The sequence below is a fragment of the Lynx canadensis genome, chromosome C2, assembly GCF_007474595.2.
Source record: "Lynx canadensis isolate LIC74 chromosome C2, mLynCan4.pri.v2, whole genome shotgun sequence".
In the NCBI taxonomy this organism is placed as follows: domain Eukaryota; kingdom Metazoa; phylum Chordata; class Mammalia; order Carnivora; family Felidae; genus Lynx; species Lynx canadensis.
The window spans coordinates 12,110,189-12,132,390 of NC_044311.2; the positions used below are offsets into that span (position 1 = coordinate 12,110,189).

General features: G+C 41.5%; 1 protein-coding gene across 1 annotated transcript in view; it reads left to right on the forward strand.

Annotated features, from left to right (window-relative positions):
• GADL1 (glutamate decarboxylase like 1) overlaps positions 1-19,729 on the forward strand; it is a 168,704-nt gene extending 148,975 nt beyond the window's left edge. The window contains exon 15 of the mRNA XM_030330126.1: positions 17,940-19,729. Within this exon, the coding sequence (XP_030185986.1) occupies positions 17,940-18,113 (174 nt within the window). The 3' untranslated portion in view covers positions 18,114-19,729. The remainder of the gene's footprint in view (positions 1-17,939) is intronic.
• The last annotated feature ends 2,473 nt before the right edge of the window (positions 19,730-22,202 follow it).

Below are 22,202 nucleotides of genomic sequence, written 5' to 3' on the forward strand. Positions count from 1 at the left end.
TATCCTTGAATTATATTAACATCGGGAGTAAATGGATATTAAGTCATTTTCCTGTACTATGCTCCCTTCCCCATGTTTATTCAAGCATACAACTATGCTGTCAGCTCAGAGCAGTTTCATTTACCTTAAAAATTTCGCCTACTAGGGCGTCTGGGTGGCTCAGTCGGTTGAGCATGACTCAGGGCATAATCTCATGGTCCGTGAGTTCAAGCCCCACATTGGGCTCTCTGCTGTCGGTGCAGAGCCTGCTTCAGATCTTCTGTCCCCCTCTCTTTCTGCCCCCACCTCAAAAATAAATAAACACTAAAAAAATCTCCCCTACTCTGTGAATAAGGTAGAAGTCTCCATAAGCATGTACCCCAATTTTACGGAAGAATATTTCTACCTTTCTTTTTTATACTGCTTCAGGAGGAAGGTGTTTATACCTGCCTTGGTGTCTTAGGAGCGACTGTGATAGATATGATACGTGTCAGGTTATCCACCTCGTGGACAGAACAGACACCGTGTGGTTGTTAATGATATTGGTCATTATTTTGGCAGTAGAAGAAGTAGAAAGAACGGAGGAGAGGTGATTTTAGTATTTGGAAACAGGATGAACTCCAAGAGGAGAATTGGAAGATAAATTTAAAATGTTAAATCAGGCAGAAAATGTCCTTAAAAAAAAGTAATACTTTTCTCTGGTGGCATTTAAATTTATAGGGAGAAAAAGTGGTTCAATTATCTCAACAATTGTCACTATAGCCCACGTGCCAGAGATGGCAAATATTGGCCATCAGCTCCTGAGCACATTTGACTCTGATTATTTATGATTAAAGACATTTAAAGAACATAGAGAACCATATTAAGATTCATTGCTTTTTAAAAGAAAACTTGACCTCCTAGTCTGAGTTCAATAAATGATAAAATGGACTTGTTTTTATTTGAGCAGATAGCACTGAGATTTTGGTTTCTACCCTTGTAGGACAGAGCTCTAATGCAAGACGTTAGGAATTGTATGACTTTGGTATAAAACACAGAATTATTACCTGTCACTCAAAATATACACCTGAATTGGGAAGAAAGCATTTCTATGTCAGGTCAATGTAATTGGAAGTCTAATTAATGGACATGTAAATCACGGCATGTATTAATAGTTATTCTTGGTTATCATAAGTTTATCTTATCAAACCAATAGCTCAGCAGATGTCTCTGTTTCACCTCATTACTGTTGGACCTCATTCATTAACTTGGCATGCATTAAATAGCCCTTCAGTGGGAATCCACTTGGAGTGGACAAAGATGAAAAAAGAGAGATGAAAGCTGAAAGAAACTGAAATTCATTGAGTGCCTGGTCACTGGTACTTTATATGTCATCTTAATTAATTCCTACCAAAACCTTGTGAAGTGGTTATACCATCTGTCCTTTAAATATGGGAAAGCCAACAAATTATCAGTGTCCTTCAGTGACCACTGGGTAGCTTTTAGTGTTAAAACAATATAAACCTGATTGTAAAACGTTAGATTTGTTTTAACATGTTTTTATTTCTTTATATGTGTGTGTGTTTTTTTTTTTAAGTTTTCTTATGCTACAGCTGGGGTTGGCCTGCAGACCAAATTCAGCCCATTGCCTATTTCTATAAATAAAGTTTCATTGGAACACAGCCACCCTCATGGGTTTTCTGTTATCCGTGGTTACTTTCACTTACAACCTGAGTAGTCATGACAGAAACTATGTAGCCTCCAAAACCTAAACTATTTACCGTCTGGCCCTTTACGGAAAACATTTGCCAACCCCTGTGCTGGAGATTGACGCCATCTTTCTATCTGACCAAACCACTTTATGATGGTAGATACTCATTGAACAGTCGCTTAGAACCATCCAGCAGTTGCCTGGACTTTGCCTACGGAAATCTAAGTGCGTAGTATCCTCAGGGTGTGAGGGCTTTAGTGCCCTGTCTAATGCAGGGAAGACTAGAGCCAAACAAGGATTACCTGGGTTCCTCTAAAGCGGGATTCATCCTGGATCTAACCTAATGCACCTTAGTTTGAGCTGTATTCCTTAGGTTTCACTTAGTTGCACTGTAGCAATGAGTGAGCGCCCCCTCCCAGTCTCCCCGTCATCCGTCCTCCTGCCCATCACTTAGGTAACCGGAGGGTGCTGTGAAATCTCCCGGTTACTGCTTCCTGTGACTTCACAGGCCCACTCCTCGTCCGGGTGGCTTATTGTTCCGTGTTTTGTTCTAGCAACCCGGACTCAGCTCGTCTCCTACACGTGTGTTTCTGCTTTTCTTTCTGGGGCGAGGGCCGGCGACTTGACAAATAATCAGCGGTGAGTAAGAGCAGGTCCAGTCAACGGATTTTGATTTACTTGCATCAATAGGTCCGCGCCGTTCTGAGGCACTTAAGTTATTCCACAGCCTTGCCTTCCTCCCATTTGTCGGGGTGATAAAATAGAAAGTAAAATCACCTAAAAAGCTGGCCGTGTGATAGGAGTTTCAATTTCCTGTTTAAAGAAAGCTGACCCTTTTGTGGGCCTGCGGGTGAAAGTTGCCTGTTAAATGCAGATCGGGTCTGGCTCTTCTGCCTGGAGGTCAGCGGAGTAGAACCAGATATTAAAGATACTTCCCCAAACTGGGTCAGGACAGCGTTCAAAGACGGGAGGATTATTTCAGGGAGCTGCACAGTAATCCACTCACACAGGTTGAAGAACCTAATTTATGTCGTGGGTTTGGAGCCCCCGAACCTGTCTGATTGATTAGCCAGCCTCGCACACGGTGTTGCCGCGCACATTCCGTTTTTACTGCTCCATTCAGCAGAACGCCCGTCGTTTCAAAAGCTAAGCAAATGTGGGCTTTAAAAAAGCAATTTCAGGGGCGCCTGGGTGGCTCAGTCGGTTGGGCGGCCGACTTCGGCTCAGGTCATGATCTCGCGGTCCGTGAGTTCGAGCCCCTCGTCGGGCTCTGTGCTGACAGCTTGGAGCCTGGAGCCTGTTTCAGATTCTGTGTCTCCCTCTCTCTGACCCTCCCCCGTTCATGCTCTGTCTCTCTGTGTCTCAAAAATAAATAAATGTTAAAAAAGAAAAAATTAAAAAAAAAAAGCAATTTCATCATCTTCTCCCTGTCTCTGGCCAAGTCAATTACGAAAGTATTCCAAAATTATTTCTCCCACTTAAAATGAAGCAAGAGAAAAAAAAAAAAGCCAAAACACAAAAAACATAGGCTGAATGACCAAAATTAATGTTAAGCCTTGCAGGTAGTCTCACGGTTGTGTCCTTTGTTTGCTTGTATGATGTCTTCGATTAATATCTACCGAACATGAAAAGCCTTCTCGTTAGGCTCACTAACAAATTAGGAACATCTGCCCCTCGCTGCTGCGCGTCGATGTTGTTCTGGGAGCGCTAACCACTGTGACAATCAGAAAAGACATGGGCTTTAAATATTTCAGGGGAGAAGACTCAAATGTGTTCGTTTTAGATTGTGCGATTCTGTATCTATAACACCCAAGGACATCAGATAAAAAGCTTTGAGAAATTGGCTACCATAGACGTACGAAGTTGAATATCTAAAAAAGCTTTTCCTTGCACAAAGAGTAAGAACCTAGGAGCTGGAGAATTGAAATTTATATCAGAAGGGAGCCTTTTAGAATAATTTTTCTCAACCACAATAGCAAAAATACATTAAGTCTCTAAGAGTTAAATAATTATAGTACCTATAGAAGAAAACTGCAAAAGTACGAAACTTTAAGGACACCCCCCCAAAACTTTAATGTTCCCAGTAACAATTTCTGTTTTACAAATTATGCCACATGAAGCAGCTTTAAACAGCCATTTTATTATGCTCATGGCTTTCGGAGGTTAAGAATTCAGACAGAGCACAGAGGGGATGGGATGTCGGGAGCCTCATCTGGGAGGACTAAAATAGCTGAGGGTGATTCGGTGGCTGGAGCTGGAGTATTCTGGAAGCATATTCACTCATACTTGATGGTTAATGCCGGCCCTTGGCTGGGACCTCATTGGGGCCTGTCAGCCAGAGCCCTACCTGACGCCTCTCCGGGTGGCTTGGGGTTCATCATAGGGGGTGGGCTCAGGAGAGTTAGACTTCAAGACGCCAGGGTCCCTGAGAATCAGCTGGACACTGCTTGTACCTCTCCTAACCTCACCTTGGAGGTATGCAACATCTACCACATTACTGGTGCCTAGCCTGCCACCAATCCTCTCCAGGTCGGGAAATCTTTTTTAGAGGAATGCCAAAAACCATGCAGCCATATTTTAAAAAACAAAAACAAAACTACCTCATTTAGAAGCTGAAAAACACCAAAATTCTACATAAGAAGATTGACTTTTCCCTAATTCATATGCAGCGTGAATATAATTCTAATCATAATCATGGAGAGGTTTTTGTTTTTGTTTTTAACTTGTCACAGTGTTTTTCAATATCATCTAAGAGAGCAGGTGGGTAGTAATAGGTAAGAACATTTTGAGAAGGGTGAATGCTGAAAGGGGCGTTTGATATTTTATGGACGGAAATAAATAAAACAGCTTGATTATTCTAAGAATAGACATATCAATCTTACAGAATAGAAAGCTCAGACCTAAGTATTCATATGTATTCCCAATACATGCTGGGGAAAGGCAGGCTTGTTCCCTCAGTGATGTTGAGACTCCTGGTTAAATACAAGGAGTGCATCTCTAACTTATGTAAGGTGCAAATGGAACGTTCAAATGGATTAAAGGTTTTAAGCATCACAATCAAATCAGAAAGCCATATTTATTTAACTGGCCTAGGGTAAAATGAGTGTTGGAAAAAAAATACAGATGTAGTTGATAGGTCTGACTGTATACATAATAAAACTGTACATGAAATAACCAAAACAAAATTAAAAGCAGATAAACAACTTGCACCATGTGAAGCAATCAGATAGTTGATGTTCTTAGTAATAAAGCGTTCTTCTAAATCAGTGAAAGACGATCACACAAAACGGTCAAGGAACATGAACAAGTGGTTTACAAATGGAAGCCATTCAAATGGCAAATGGATAAGTTGAAACTCTGGGGTGATTATGGGAGAGTAAAAGCACAGGAATGGAATGATGATCACGTGGGAGAAACAAACGGGCCCTTAAATGGGAGGTGATACAGCTCCGTAGTGCAGCTGTACTAGGATATACTTGAGGTTCAGTTATGTGAAACGGCCAATAATTATTCATTGTTGCTACATTTGGACACAGCTTGGCCGTGTGTGACATATCCTCAACTCTGCAACCTGTTTCTCTGTGACTTTCCTCAGTTTCCCCAACTTGGTCAAGAATGTCAACCAAGAGCCCCCCTCGCCCCTTAGACTCAGCATGTAACGAGGCATCCCTTTAGCTAACATCTTGAGGGGTATTTTTTGGATATCTCAAAACGGCCAGTCTTGAATAATAATAACAAATACATTGCCAATCAAGTTCAAACTTGTTTTTTTGTTTTTTGTTTTTTGTGTTTTTTTTTTTTTTACCTGGCGGAGCCCTTGTTGTCCCACAAACTCTCACATAGAACTCTAATATATTGAAGACAGCTAAGGTGGGGCTTGCTTTAGGCCAAGAAGGGCCCTGTCTGCTCTGGGCCTTCTTCCTGCCCCTCTAGCATCCCTGCTCCCCTTCTGCAGCCCTCTCTAGCCTGTAGCCCCCTGGAACTAACCGGACCCCCATGACTTTGAGGAAGAGGCAACGTCCAATTTTAAGCACTTAAAGAGTGTTGAGTGAGCTCCATAAGGAAGAATGCATAATCACTTTTGTTAATTTGCACAAAATGTGCAAACCTAAAGCATTTTTGTTACTTAAGTAAGCGGTCTGGGTTGCTGTTAAAAGCTGTTGCTTGCTATCTACAGCACTAATTGTAAAAAAAAAAAAATCCTTTATGAGCATTTATAAAGATTTCAGCAAGGAAACATAACACTTATTTCTCAATATTTTTATGAGTAATACAGGAACAATAATTATTTTTAAATACCCTCATGGTAGCTCTCTTTGATTTAGTAAAGAAAGAAAGAAAGAAAAGTGAGGTACATAAAACATCTGTCTTTAAAAGTTCGGGTTTTGCCTCTGAGGTCGAAACACCAGGCATTTTAGGATACACTAGAGCTCGGTAAATTAAGTGCAGTGAAATGATATGCAAAGCACTTATAAATAGACATGCAAAGACAAGCCATAGGAAGAGGTGAGAGTGTATCTTGTGTGTGTAGCTAACTTGGGGGTGGTCAGTGGACAGCTGTATTCTACCAAACCAGAAAAGGTCGAAAAGACAATTTGGACTTCAGTGTACTCCAGAAGCAAATATCAGTGCAAACAAAACAAAACAACCTCTAAGTGAGATGAGGATACAGGGGAGTGGCTGCAGGTAGGTGGGTTCGGGCCAGTGAGCACCTCACCGAGGCATAATTCGGACGTGTCGGCGGGCTGGGCAGAGTAAGATGTCCCTCAGTTCAGAGCAGCGTAACATCATGGGATCACTTCCTGTTTTACTCCCTGCCTGTCAGGCCCAGAATCTACTCTAAAAGCCCATAATTCTGCAATTCAGGAAGCTTAGCCTCCTGAGCCTAAATGCAGGTTCTGCTCCTTAAAATTATTGCTGCGCCAACACAGGACCGCCTCCCACATCTGTGCCTGCGCTGCCGCCGGGTAGGGGTTTGGCATTTATGCCTCAAACAGCCTCACTTAGAGGCTTGTTGGTAATGGCCGAGTCAGAAGACAGAATTTCAGCTGCCAGTTGCCCTTTGCCAGTTGTCCAAGGGAAAAGACTTCTCAGGGAGAGTTACCCTGGGAAAACCTGTTGGAAAGGGATCAGACTCTCATCCACTTGAGAAGGCGTACTGGTGCTCCTTACCTCATGAGTGTGTGGGAAGGATATGAATGTACCTCCCTGTCGCAAAAAGCTGGTGAGTCGAGCCCCTGGCTCTAGAAGGCGTCGTGCTGGAACTAGCTGGAGGCTTCCAAGCGTGTCCCTGCCCTGCCAGATGCAGCATTTAGAAATATGGACCACCGCCCAGAGGACGTAGGGAGAAACCTGGACGATACTCATTTTTTTCCCCTCGCATGGGTGATACTCTTGAGTATGTTAGAATCTTTGAGCCATCCCTTCACAGTGTATATGTACAGCAAAAAGTCACATGGTACACGGTAATTACACACGGTTTTTCGTTGTCAACTATACCTCAGTAAAGCAGGAAAAAATTAAAATAAAAGGGCCTAAGGGAGCCAACATAAAGTGCTGTTGGCCTCTGAAGATCCCATTCCCTTTGCCGAGTCATCAGTTGAGTCTGTGTTCTGGACCAAAGCAAGGGTCAGAACTCTTGAGAGAAACCAAAGGGACCCGGAGGTGTCAAGATAGAGTGTGGGAGGTATCCCTGGAGCACAAGGGGCTCATGATCCATGTTTCTCAACAGGGGCATCGTTGGCATTTTGGGCACCGTGACTCTTCCTTGGGAAGGTTTAGTTGAAGCACTGGGAGGTGTTGAGCACCCTTGACCTTCAGACGTGAAATGCAGAGAGTCTTGGCAAGCAATCCAAAACACTTAGACACAAAAGCCCCTAGCGAGGTGATAGGACCCCAGGGCGGGCTGCCATTTTAAGGAAAGAATTACCGAATAACTTGTCAAATTAAGGAACGAGACAGGGATCTCCCCAAAATGGACGAAAAGTTGGGGGTTGGCCCACGACAGTTACCCAGCAGCTATTAGCTCACATGGCTCCTGTGACACAATTGAGGATTACGTTTTTGCTTTATAGAGTGTGTAAAACGTTTATTGTGTCCATTCTTCGGCTAACGCTTTCAGTTCAGTTTGGTTTATTTTTATGACTGTTCATTTCAGCTGCCTTGAATATATGACTGACATTAGGTTTATTGGAATTGCCGTCATTGTCATTTCCACGTTGTAAACACCAAATGTGAAGCTAACTGTGTCCTTCGGCCTTTCCAGGATTCTAAACTCTGTTTTTGTGGCTTAGCTCCTCTGTATTGGAAAGGGCATGAACAGGACAGTGCTTTGAAGTCGAAAACACTTTTCATTTTGTGCGCGTCTGATTTTGAGATATACTCTGGAGGAAAATATGGATAAAATCCCTATTTGAAAAGAGGTGTGTCCACTCTAAGTGTGGCCTATTTCTCCATGTTCTGCCAAGCTGAAATGATCCTTTAGATGCATCTGATTTCATGGGCGATAGGCCACCCATTTTACATAATTTAAGCTCGGGAGATTTATACCGATGTAACTCAGATCTAAATTATAGGGGGGCAGATACCAGGGGAATGAGTGAGCGTTGTGTGCAGGAGTAAGAAGAGAATTGGACAGGTAAGGAATGGCAGAAAATATATGGAAAAGAGGCAAATCGATTCTCCTAGCAATCAAGACAAAGAGCTTTATTGTTTCCTGGGCCACGGTTAAGTGTTTTGAACACTTTATCAGGTTTTACGATTCATAGAAAAGTTGGCCAGCAATTTCTTTGAAGGTGACTGGCTTATTATTTCTTTATTTTTTATTTTCAGGATCACAGTATCTCCTGCCAGCTAAGTCTTATTTTATTATAAAATTGACATAAGAAATGCAGGAGGGGGAGATTCCCAATCTCCTCTCCCTTCCTCTCTTAAAGTTGTTTTCTGGTCCCAAACATCTCTCACCTCTCATCCCATCATCACCTGTCCCGGGGGTCCTAGGTAAAGGACTGTCATTTGCCGTGTTCTCAAACTTGTGTCATGATAACAAGCATTTGAAGTGCCTGGTAAATATGAGACGACCAGGTCTAACACACTGAGATTCAAATTCAGATGCTCTGGATTGGGACCCCTGATCCAGTTGATTTGTATCTCCAGACACATTTGGGGAACACCTAATACTTCTCTTTGGTCTTCCTTTGCTAAAAATATAAGTGGTGGGACAGCACAAGGAGACCGTACAATTTTGGGCACAAGCTCATGGATATGGGGACAGATGACCTTTTCAGTTTACAACTTTTCCACGTGTCCAAAGAAGAGGTAAATTTTTACTTAGAAAGTATTTCTGCTTTCCTGCAAAATACTTATACGACACGTGGAAACTTCTAACGTACAATAGAAACTCATCCCTGCCCACGATACATTTCAGTGGAAAGCTTCTTTCCCTGCCCACTGCCCACCCCCACCGCCCAACTGCCAAGATGCTCAACTACTGTCTTACTTTTTAGAAGAAAAAGAAGTTTACTTTGCTAAATGTTGGGAAAAACTTGGAACTTAAATAGAAGATTAATACAGAAGTGGCATACATGAGGTGCGAGATTTAATTTCTAAAACTCCTACCTAACAACATCTCAGAATTATTTAAATACAGTTACATGCTTTGGGGAGGAAAGAATAAATACAAATCGTGTTTTCACATAACTTTCAAATGCTCATCTCTCAAGAGATGATAATGAAAGAATGTGATAAAAGACCAGGTATGAATGTAAATTGATTAAAAACAAATTCATTTTAAGAACTAATAATACTAGTGTCTAGAAGGTTGCCAGATTCTATTCTTGGTGCATTCATATGTATTATTTCATTCAGTCCACCTGACAATCCTACAAGGGATTATCAGGTCTTGACAGAAGAAGGTGAGTCCAGAGGAGTTAATGTTGGTCCAAGCCACATCGAATTTCAGGAATTAGGTCCCAGGTCAGTCTAAACTAGCCTCTTGGTTTATGTATGGTTATTCCTAAACCTATAACTCAGCATCTAGACTCACTTATAATAATGAAAGGCACTTATTGATAATTACAGGTATAAATTGATCTGTCCTGAGGAACAGGAAAATTGTCACTCAGTAAACTCCAGTTTATTTAGCCATCAGGAAAAATTAGGGTGGGGACAGAGGAATTGTACAGGGATATATAAAAATATTTGCTGTTTTTTAAAAATCGCCTCAAAATGCAAAAGAGAAAGTGGAAAACCAGACATCGAACAAAAGATTATGTTAGCTCAGTCACCCACAACCTCACCTGAAATCTTCCATTATCATGTGTGAATCACCTTTAATAAGCCAGTGGGTACATTTAAATGTTTGAGTGTAATGTGCTGTAGAGCCTCTATAAAAACCTTGAGCCAGTCAATTTCCACTAGGCCGCACTGCTCACCATGAAGAAAAAACTTCAAGTGCCACTGTGTCCAAAATAGTTTTATCTTGTGCACCCAAAAGTGGTTACCATGACCCTTCTCATTTCAGGACTATGGGGAAATTACGTGATTTGCTAAGGACACGCGGTGAGTGACAGAACTGGAAAGAAACATCCCAATTTAGACCTCCGTTTCCTTTCTAGAGTTTGTGCTCTAGACTTTGTTTGAATAAGAATATAATCTTCATCATGTACCGTCTGTCCGCATTATATGCTGCACTATAGTATCATATTCCATATTTTATCAGTTGAATGAAGGGGCACTATCCTATTATCATCTCCTGCCTAGAGATGAGGAAACTGGGCTTTGGGAATTAAAGTTATGTGCCTAATCTCTTATAGCTCCGTGTCTCCTTAGAGCCTCTCTTATTTTTATTTTTTTTAGTTTTTTTTTTTTAACGTATCTTTGACAGAGACAGAGTGCGAGCTGGGGAGGGGCAGAGAGAGAGGGAGGACACAGAATCCGAAGCAGGCTCCAGGCTCTCAGCTGTCAGCACAGAGCCTGACACGGGGCTCGAAACTCACGAACCGTGAGATCATGACCTGGGCCGAAGTCGGACGCTTCAACCGACTGAGCCACCCAGGCGCCCCGAGCCTCTTTTATTTTTAAAGGAATTCATTTATTAATTTAAAAATTTACATACAGATAGAGCTCACCTCTGAAAGTATATAGGTTCTATGGGTTTTTGACAAGTGTATAACGTTAGTTACTGGCAAGGCTTTGTATTGAAATCAGATTATTTGAGAAGAAAGTATAAAGCAAGTTACTTTCGGGATTGGTCAGGGATAACTGCTGGAAGAAGTCAGAGTGACAAAGCCGGTCCACCCATCTGTGGTACTGGTTTCATGCTCTGCTGGAGAAGGACAGTCAGAAGACTGTTGGAGTTTCCTGACTCAATGTAGAATTCTGAAAACAAACAAACAAAACACAAAGAAAAAAACCAATGAATATAAGTTTCTATGCGCTTTTTCCTTGAAAGGGTAGATTTTACATATCAATCACATATCTTTCCATTTTGACCAGGGAGTCGGTTACATATGTCCACAACCAAATCTAGCTCATCACCTATTGATTTATAGCCCAGGAACTACGAATGGCTTTAAACATTTTGCACTGGTTGAAAAGGTCATCACAAGCAGCTTAGTATTTCCTGATATGTGAAAAACATATGTTAAATTTCATTGTCCCTAAATAAAGTTTTAACAGAACACAGCGTTGCTCATTTGTTTACATATTGTCTAGAGTTGCTTCCATGCTAGTGATGGGGGAGTTGAGTATTTGCAACAGAGATTGCATGGCTAACAAAACCTAAAATAGTTACTAGCTAACCCTTTAAAGAAAAAAGTTCGTCTCTCAGATCTAAAATAACTAACATTCAAGTATAGCAGCTGAACATTAGCCTCCATTTTATTCCTTTCTTAGTGTTTCTTTGCTTAACCATGTATGGAGACGTGTGGTCTCGGTATGTCCATAAACTGTTGTGGGGAATACAGAAGAGGCCAAGGAGGTATGGAGTTTAGTGTAGATAGAGGGAAATTTAAAACTCTTTAAGTGACTTTTTCTTTCTTTTTTCCTAATGTCTATTTCTGAGAGAGGGAGAGGAACACAGCATGAGGCGAGGGAGGGGCTGGGAGGGAGGGAGACACCGAATCGGAAGCAGTCTCCAGGCTCTGAGCTGTCAGCACAGAGCCTGATGCGGAGCTCGAACCCACAACCATGAGATCATGACCTGAGCCAAAGTCGGACAGCCCAACCGACTGAGCCTACCCAGGTGTCCCTCAAGTGACTTTTATAGAGAGAAAAATATTGTAGATAATTTTCCGCATTTGACACAAGTTTCTTTCAGGCAAGGTAATCTTAGAACAAAATGTTAATTACAATTACTAGTCTCGTAATTTACTCTTCAGTTTATTAGCTTGCCTGCCCACTGTATGTTCTACCCACAATATCTGCAAATTATTGTGAGTTTAGCCTCCTACCTCCAAAGAATCTTTGCTTCCTTGGAGAAAATGGAATGTAGGTTAATTAAATTGAAATTGAGACAATAGCTCTAAAAATCTGGAGTTTGAGGAGCATTGATTTGTTCATGGTTTGTGGGAGAATTTAGCAAAATTACAAGCTGTCTGGATGTCTTAGAAGCTCTGGGTCGTATTGTTGTCTTAGAGTCAGAGTAGAAGCTTATATAGTATTTGTCCCTCATATTAGCTGCAAAAGCATCATCTCTTTAATTATGGATTTGTCTTCACGGCCACTCTAGGTGTTGTGATGCTGTGTATTCTACAGGTGAAAAAATGTGACTTTGATTTCACCTGCACAGCAGATAATGGGAATAGGCGTACGTTGGTCCTGAAGTTTAGACCGTTTTGAGCCATTTACTATTATATCTTTGCACGAGCTTTTGAAACACTGATGTAGAGGTTTCATGATTGGGTCCATGGTTTCACTGAAATGCCATTATGACTGAAGCAGGCCCAAGATTTAACAACTGGGAAATGATTAGGTAAACTAAGGCATAGTGTTGTGATGGGAATACAAGACAGCATTCAAAATGGCACGGAGACCATGGCAAGAGGCGTAAATAAACATGCAAAATAACATCAAGATTCATAACTAACATAATCTATACCCACAAGGAGCCAAGGGAGTTAAAACAGAGCAGCAGAGACTTCAAAAGGTCATCTCTAGGGGCGCCTGGGTGGCGCAGTCGGTTGAGCGTCCGACTTCAGCCAGGTCACGATCTCGCGGTCCGTGAGTTCGAGCCCCGCGTCCGGCTCCGGCTGATGGCTCAGAGCCTGGAGCCTGTTTCCGATTCTGTGTCTCCCTCTCTCTCTGCCCCTCCCCCGTTCATGCTCTGTCTCTCTCTGTCCCAAAATAAATAAACGTTGAAAAAAAAAATTAAAAAAAAAAAAAAAAAAAGTTCATCTCTAGCCCTTTGCAAATCCATGAACTGAATATTCCCAGTCTGCGATAAGAAAAATATGGAACTCAAGAGCTCCTGCTTAGAAAACTTTGACGACACGTTAACAGATTAACTTTACTGTTGAATTAAAAGAATTTTTTTTAATGGGGCCTTGTAGTTATTCTGTGTTTTTTCCCACATTTTTATTTAGTAATTCATTTTCAATCAATAGTTCACATTTGTTGCATTTCACAAAAGTATTTCTGCAATGCATTGGAAAAAATAAACCTCCTTGGGAGTTTGAGAGACACTTTGGGTATCGAAAATGTGTTACTGTCAACCTTAAATATGTTACAAATTTTTAAGAAATACCACTTAATGGACATGAAATTTATTTTCTTGAAAGGCTATGCTAGTGTCTGGTCAGTTACTTGTTATCAAATTACTGTAGTTGGCCGAATGAGAGAGTTTCGTTTTCTATTTTTCCTTGGGTTTAAGCAACTTTTAAGTATCAAATGCTATTTTATGCTGCAGGACTGTGACAACAGAATTCTGTTTAAATGACTAAATCATCGCTGGAACATAATTTAAGGTGGCGGGGGTGGGGGGACAGCAGTCCTCAGAAACGTGTCGATTAGTTTCTGTGCAACCAAATAGAAATGTCAGGATCTTCCTCCACTTAAGATGCAGGACCAGGGCACTGAGGCATGCGAAAAGAATTTGATTTACAATTGAAGGAAACCAGCAGTAACATAATTGAGAGCTGGAAAGCAATCTCACTCCTACCAAATTGCTTTCCTCCATGCACGCTCCATTTAGGGGCGATATCAGATACTTACATTAGTTTGTGCATATTTTCTTTCCCCTGTGACTATCCCATCCTGTCGGATTAGGACTATTTCTCTGCTTCGATCAGCAAAAGAGAATATCCAGGTTATCCAGCATTGGGTTGTGCGTGGAGTTTTATAAACAGAAAATAGGTGATTTTTTTTTAGGTGCAAATATGATAAGCTGGCTGTTAATGAGACCATTCTTGGTCTCTAAATTGCAAAACACGGGTTCCTTTCAAATAAGCTTTAATGTGAGTTCGTGGGAATCAGATATGTGAAAGCACGTTGGAGATTGTGAAGAGTTGGTAAAATATTTGTTGCAACAAGGGTAAACCAGTCCCACTGCTACAATTATAATTTGTGACAGAGATTTAGTGAGTATCAGCCCTGGTGTGGCTTATGGCTTGCTTTTCCCCGCAAAGCGTTCATAGATAAAGGAGATCTTCCCTTCTTGCCTAGGAGTGATTAATCACCTCTAGGAATTAATCATATATGCACGGGCACATAAATAAAATAAGTGTTGTACTGCTAAACCCTTGCTTAGTTTGTTCTCTGAGTCACATAGATATTTAATCATTTATTTATAATTTTGAACATCAGTGGCAAAAGGTGGCTTAGAAGTTTGTTTCCCATGTATATGTATTTAGCCACGGAGGCCCATTCTACAATGGCAAGAATTATAAAGACCCAAAATATCTTTATATGAAAAGAGCCGACGGGTCCTCTTTTATCTTTCTTGCACACATTCGAGAATATTTTTGGTTTGCTCACAAGAAAGGCAAAACTGACAGATTCATTTTGATAATTGCCTCGTGTGAGCCTCTGACACTTTATGAGCTGGGATCCAAATTCTAATGCTCTCCAAAGGGAAGGCATAAAATATTACTGGGAAGGGGGAAATAGGGTTATTGAAAAGTAAACAGGAATAGACAATGAAGACTAGGCTTGAGCCAAGAATGTGCCTGTTTTAAATTTAAAATTGGCTATAGTCCAGAGCCTGTTATATGCCCCTGGGTACCAAGAGGAAGAAAGAGATGAATATGAAAGGAATTTTTATTTAAAAAAAGTCGGCAGAACCACAATCCATAAGCTCTAAAACTGATAGTCTGTGACTCTCCTGGCCAGATATGTGTGTTATGTGACCCACGTTATAGTTATCAGCAATGGTGCTATTGTATTTTTCCCTCATACCTTCCATTTACATCAAGAGGCCACTTGTTTGAAATAAAACTAAATGTGCCGTTGTCATGAACCTGAGTCAAACCATGGTTCCTCGTTGCTTTGTGACAAAACAGGAAGGTTTTTGAGAGCACTTCAAAACGGTGGGTTAAAAAGTGTAATGTACATGTGCTTGTGCACACACGTGTGCACACACACATACCTACATGCACATGCACGCATTCACATCCATAGTCACACAAGAGACCCTCCTACCCAAGGTGGTGAGGATTGGTCAGTTACAGCAAATACTCCTAGAAGAAAATGTGATGCATACATGACTTAAACATTTTAACTTAAAATATATCTATGTGTATTTATTTCCCCCATCTTTCGGTGGGAGGCTGCTGTTTTCTTTTCCCTGTCAAATGAGGATTTTTTCTAAAAGCTTTCCAAAATAAGTGAGGTTTTTCTTGAGTCGGGATCCGATGATCAAAGGGCCTTTACCGTTCTTACGTTAACTACAGGAGTCATCTGTCCCGTCCAGCCCCTGTTTCTGTAAGCAGAGTGAGGGTGTGGCAGCTGTGTGGCCATCTGTGTGCAGAATCAGTCTAGACTCTAGATTCTGCTTGAAGGCTTTCCCAGTTCTGTTCCTGCACCTGACTTGCGGGGATGTTTAGCAACCCCCCCCCCGCCCCGACTTCATCCAGCCTTTCCAAAGGATTCAAATTAGTTTTTATGGAAAGCACTCTCTTTTTTTGCATTCACCTTTCATTTGCTTATATATCATTTCACAAGATTTTTGTAATTCCAATAACAAATGATACTTAAATACAGAGCTTTGCAAGAAAACTCAGTGGATGCTTGCAGCATTCATATTTAAGAGTTTCAAACAGGTATACGTAGAGCATAGGTATGTAGAATGTTCCCTACTTGCTTCCTTTTAGCATCCACTGAACCTCTGTCACTAAATTTTGCGGAGATTGGAGATGATGTTTATTTAACCCTGCTTTCCTAATCTCTAAAGAGCTCAGATAAAATTTGTGACATACTTCCAGCAATCTGTAGAACTTGATCGTTCATATTTTTTCACTAACTTGACCTCTGACTTCATCTTCTTTTTCTATATTTTTTTTCTTTCATGCTCATAGATTTTCTTTTCATGTCTCATTATACGGTGAGAGAACACCAATACTTTGCTAGAATGGCAATGCGGTTGTGCTTAATGGATGTTTGTTTTGCTGTCGTAGGCTTAGAGTAGTCCAAGTTATGCAAGATTTAGGTTCTAAAATTAGCACATACGGGGAAAAAGTACTTAGTTAAAATTATCCTTACACACCCCTGGAAGGCTCTGTGGGTGAGTCTAACACATCCTGCCAATAGAGGCCTAAAACCCCCAATTTTTCCATAAACTTTGCAATAGCTCAAGATGACGTTGAATGTCAGATAAAGTAGTTTGGCTTGTTTTCAGGGGGATATCTGACAAAACATAGGTATGTTTAAAAAGACTAGAATGGTGTGGGATGGTCACACCCTGAAATAGGCTTGCGGGAACAGAGAATTTTGCCCCTAACGTAAGGAATTTCAAAGCACATCATGCTTGGTGTTATTTATGTATGCTTTCTTCCCTTCTGGATTAAGTAAGTCTCATCTTTCTGAGGAGATGAGAACATAAACTCATTATATTTTCATCATATGTTCATGTAGGCGCACTCAAATTTTGAAACAGTTAAAAGGAAAACGGAAAACCTTTGCTTGCCTTTCCAAGCCAGGAAGAGTGCGCTCTTTTAAATTGTTTGACTTGGTATTTCAAAGAGCAGCTTTGCTCTTTTAAAAGTTTATAACCTAGTTCTTGGGTGGTCACACTACCGATATGAAAATGGGCTGATTTTTCCATTCGGTTCTTAAATTGGACTAATTTCTTCAAACATTAAACTTTTAGAAAAATTTGTACAGTTGGACTATCAGGTCCCATTTTCCCTGTGTTACCTGGAAATCTTTAAAATAGGGTCTTCCTGTTTTATTCCTGCCTTTACACCTCTTAATAAAAGAGTGTGTATGTTTCACGCATACTATTAATAAACTAATAAAATATTAGTCTTCAAAGCAGAACTGTGCATAATATCTGTATTCATGTTTTCCTTTGTAGACAATCAATGCAAGACTGTTATATTTGTGGTGTGTGTGTGTGTGTGTTTTCCCCCCAAGGCTAATTTTCTTTATTTAAGATGCCTGAACTGGAGGGGCATTTGGGTGGCTCAGTCGGTTAAGCATCCCAAACCTGATTTCGGCTCAGGTCATGATCTCAGGGTTGGTGAGTTTGAGCCCCTCATCAGGCTCCACACTGACAGTCTGTAGCCTGCTTGGGATTCTTTCTCTCTCCTCCTCCCCCCTCACTCTCTTCTCTCTCTCTCAAACTTAAATAAAACTTAAAAAAATAAAAACATGCCTGAACTGGAAGAGTTTTTAGGTCAAAGTTGGGAATGTGACATTTGATACTTTTAAGTCTGTGCTCTCTGGCGACACTGGGTTGTTTTGGAAGAGACAGCAGTGCCTAATGATTTAGGGTTCAGAGTGTGGGCTTAGGTGAGGCTGCCTTCTCTTTCACTGACTTTTTCTGAACATGGGACCTCAGACTGATCACCTTGTACCTCAATTTCCTCATCCAAAAATGGGGATATCTGTATCTCCCTCATGAAGTCACTGTGAAGGTTAAATGAATTAACTGATCTAAAGCCATTGGATCAGCCTTCATATGCTGCAGGTTCTCAGTAGATTATTATGAACGTTGACCTTGATGTGCCCAAGGGAACGGGGTCCACAGTGGATGCCAGTGAGTATCAGATGCCTGGTTGGAATGCAGCAGGAATGCGCTCTGTCTTTCACCGCCTCCCTCCTCTCGCCCGTGCAGGTGGCCCCAACCATTAAGGAGCGGATGATGAAGAAGGGAAGCCTGATGCTGGGCTACCAGCCCCACCGGGGGAAGGTCAACTTCTTCCGCCAGGTGGTGATCAGCCCTCAAGTGAGCCGGGAGGACATGGACTTCCTCCTGGACGAGATAGACCTACTGGGGAGAGACATGTAGCTGTGGCTTTTGGTTCCCCAGAGGCACGGGTCCTGTCCTGGGGAGGCTTTCAGATCCAGGGCATCTGGGGACACGGAGACTGTGGCCCTTCTGGTGAGAAATAGGAAAGGTGGCCTGGTCTGGCCTGTCAAAGCGGAAATGCTAAGCAAATAGTGTTAAGGACTCTTTAGCTGCCTGGGCACTAGTGTTGCTAGAAAGGAGGAAGTGAAAAAATGGATTTGCTCAAAAATTGTCTTTAGGACACAGCCTCGAAGAGAGTTTATTTAGTAAGTACCACACAGGGCCTGGGTTCTAAGCTTCGATTGCCCTTCTCAAGAACATGTAAATTAATAGTTGAAAGCAGTGGTTCTCGAATTGGTGGTCCACTAGCAGCATCAACATTGCCATGGAACTTGTTAGAAATACAGGTTCTCAGCCCCGCCCGGACCTACCGAATCAGACCCTTTATATTTCAAGTGCGACTCAACATTCTATATTTGAAGTAGCTTTCCAGGTGATTCTGAGGCAAGGCAAAATCTGAAACCAGTGGTTTAGCGCAACCTTGTGAAGACTGAATAATAACTCCGATGTTTTGCCAGCAAAGAGATAGCTAATATTTCAGCGACCCCTGAGTCAGTTTGAAAATAAGGCCATGGCATCTGTAGCACAAGTGTTTAGGGGCATCAGAAGCGTATATATTTTTGAACAGAGGAACTGTTTAAGATGTTTACTTTACAAAGATGTATCTTTTATGCAGCTGAATGTTTATTCTCAAAAGTTAAAATTAACCGTTATCTATTCTAAATTACTTAAATTAGAGATAAGGATAATGACAGACACTTTGTAGCATGGCCTTTTTAATGAAAGCAATGGTACTAATTCACTTCCCAGAGCGCTTGTGCCATTAGCTTGGAGTAGACATTAGATACAGATGTCTCCAGCTATGTATCTCTCTCGGCGTGAGGGGCCCATTTCTTATCTTATTCTCTGCGTATAGGAAATAACCAGAATGAAGTCCAGGGTTATACAACATTCCCTTTATCAAGCTTTGAAACGTCAGTGTAGACTATTAAGTGGTTTATATTAGGCAGAGAATCTGGGAATTGGAGGCCTTTTCAGTGCAGACACCTCTTCTGTTCCTCTTGGGAGCAGGTGATTGTAATTCTGTCTCTGATCCTGGTCCTGGGTTTCTAGGAGAATTCTATTTGACTAAGAAATAAACAGAATTCAGAGGTGTGGGTGCGGAGTTCCACAGGTAAGGTTGTGAATCTGATTAGAACTCTGATTTGGGAGGCAAAAAGATTGAAGAGTATTAGACTTCGCATATTCAATAAGCTTCCATACGATATCGTCAACTGTGTTGATTACATTTTGAAGAGTAAAAAGCAGATGTGTACTATTGCTCTATTCCATGTTTTCACTTCAGGGTGTGTGCTTTCTCAATATCTCCATCAGTCAAAGAATATTTTAATCTTTCTCTGAATCACTTTATTCTCTGGTGATAACTGTGTGTGTGTGTGTGTGTGTGTGCGCATGTGTGTTTTACATATCTTGTTGCTTCTTTGTTTTAATGTCTACATAAAATGTTCCTGAAATTGATATTTGCAATAACTCAGGTTTCATGAAATAAAACAACATTAGCGCCCACTGAATGTTACCGACTTTTCTATTCCTGTCATCTCCTCTTTACTGGGTTTTCTCAATGCATTTTAGAAGTGAATTGAGTTCTGCTGGGATTTTAGCTAAATGATTGAATGAGTCGGTTGGAAGCTGTCTGTTTTTTAGCCAACACCTTGAGTAAAATGGAAAAAGCAGTTATAGCAAAGTGGGGATTTGTCTCTTGTTTTGTCTTCTATCGGGAACCCGATAGCCACGGCTCAGCTCCCGTTGGACCTTTTCTTGAGAGATGATAGTTCCTTGATCAATGAAAAGAATAACTGTTACCAGATACTTTAAAAAGTCCATTCTTTGATCCTTCACATATTCAGATACACCACCCCCAATCATGTATTTGGCTGAATGGTCAAGAATAATTTTCCAACAAAAGGTTAATTGTAATTCATTCACTCCTTGAACATATAGATGGTGTGCCTAGTACATCCTGGGCAACTATCTAGGTGCCAGGGATATGCAGTGAATGAGACAAAGTGCCCGCTCCTCTGAGGCTTTCAGTCTAGTTGAGGCAGACAACAAGTAAATATGTAACAAATCAGGTGGTAATAAGAATTTTGAAGAAAAAATAGGGAGAATAGAGGGGAAGAGTATGGAGAGGAGAGAAGCGTGTGCTATTGGAGAAAAGTTGGTTGGGGTAGGGCCTCTCTAATAAGGTGACATTTGAGGGGAGACTAAGGAAGTGAGGGAGGGGACCATCTGGGTGTCTGGGGGAAGGGTATTCTAGATTGAGGATATGGTCAGTGAAAGGCCTGAGGAGCAATATTCTTAGTATGTTCCAGGACCACTGTGGAGGTAAGCGAGGCTGAAGCAGAGGGAATCATGGAGTGAGTGGTAGATGATTACATCACAGAAGTATCTGGGAGTCAGTACACTGGGCCCTGTGGGTGGAGACTTAGATTCAGGCAGAAATAACATTGGACAATCTGAACAGGGTATTGATGTGATTCAATTTCTATTTTAGAAGGGTCACTTTTTTTTTTTAATTTGAGAGAGAGAGAGAGAGAGAGAGAGATGGGGAGGGAAGGGCAGAGGGAGAGTGAGAGAGAGACAGAGAGAATCTTAAGCAGGCTCCACTGTCAGCATGGAGCCTGATCCGGGGCTTGATCCCATGACCCTGGGATCATGAACTGAGCTGAAATCAAGAGTCAGAGATTCAACCAACTGAGCCACCCTAGGTGCCCCTAGAAGGATCCCTTTGATTACCGTTTGGAGAATAGGATGTCTGTGGTCAGGCGTGGATTCAGGGAGACCAAACAGGAGGCAACCACAAGAGTTCAAACAAGAAATGATGATAGTTTATACTAGTCGCAATGAGGGAAGTGGCGAAAAGGGGTCTGACCCTGGAGGCATTTGCAGGTAGAATTGATAAGGTTGACTGATGGAGTGGAGTATTCCAGGAGAAATGGGGGATTCAGGAGAGTTTCATACACTTTTAGTCTGGGCAACTGTAAGAAAGGAATTGCCATCTGCTGAGAGAAGGACTCTGAGGAGGGTAGTTTAACCTGTTTGGGGTCATGTAAAATTTGAGGTGTCTATGCCAGACAACCAGATCTGATGTAAGGGATTACTCCTGAGTCTCAACTTCAGGGGGGAAGTTGGGGCTAAAGCTACAAGTTTAAGAACCACCAGCATAGGGATGTTAATTCAAATTATGGGACTGGGTGAGATCATCTAAAGGTCTAGATCAGAGATATAAAAGGAGAGGCAGGGCAAGGACTGAGCCCTGGGACTTGAGCACAAGATGGAGAGGACCAGCGATGAAGACTGAAAAGGAGCAGTCAGTGAGGCAGAGGAAGAACCAAGAGAGTGGTCACCCGCAGGCCAAGTAAAGAAACATTTTGGGGGGAGGAGGGAATGCCCAACCATATCAAATGCTGGGGATGGGTCAAGTGAAAACAGATTTCCTTTAGAATTGGCAGTCTCTTCATTATTACCGGCCATTGTTAAAATGTCTCACTGAAATTTTTTTTCTAAAAATAAGCATTTAAAACATAATTTTCAGTGTTTCCTTTAGCAGTTAGTAGACTTGATTCAGTCGGTTGAAAACTGTCCAACCGGTTGGCATAGACACTTTAAAATTCCTGTTTTGGCTTTTGACATTTAACAATAGTTCTTTATTAGAAAAAGATCTGGTAACATAAAGGGATTTGAACTTCAAGAAGTATCTCGTTGCTAACGGGATCAAAGAGGATGAGATTTAGTAGCATGCACATGAAACCCCAATTAATTGTGGTTTCATTGGAGGGTTTATTTTTCTCTATTCAAAGGAGGTTCCCACATAGATAACCTGGAGGTGGTATCTTACCTTGGGTTACCCAGTAAGAAGACACAGATAAGGATTTGAGAGCAAGAAGCCTGATCACTTGGTGAGCCCAGGAAGCACTGTTTGGGAGCCAGTAGAGTGAAGAAGGAAACCAGTATAGTGAACGTTAGTGA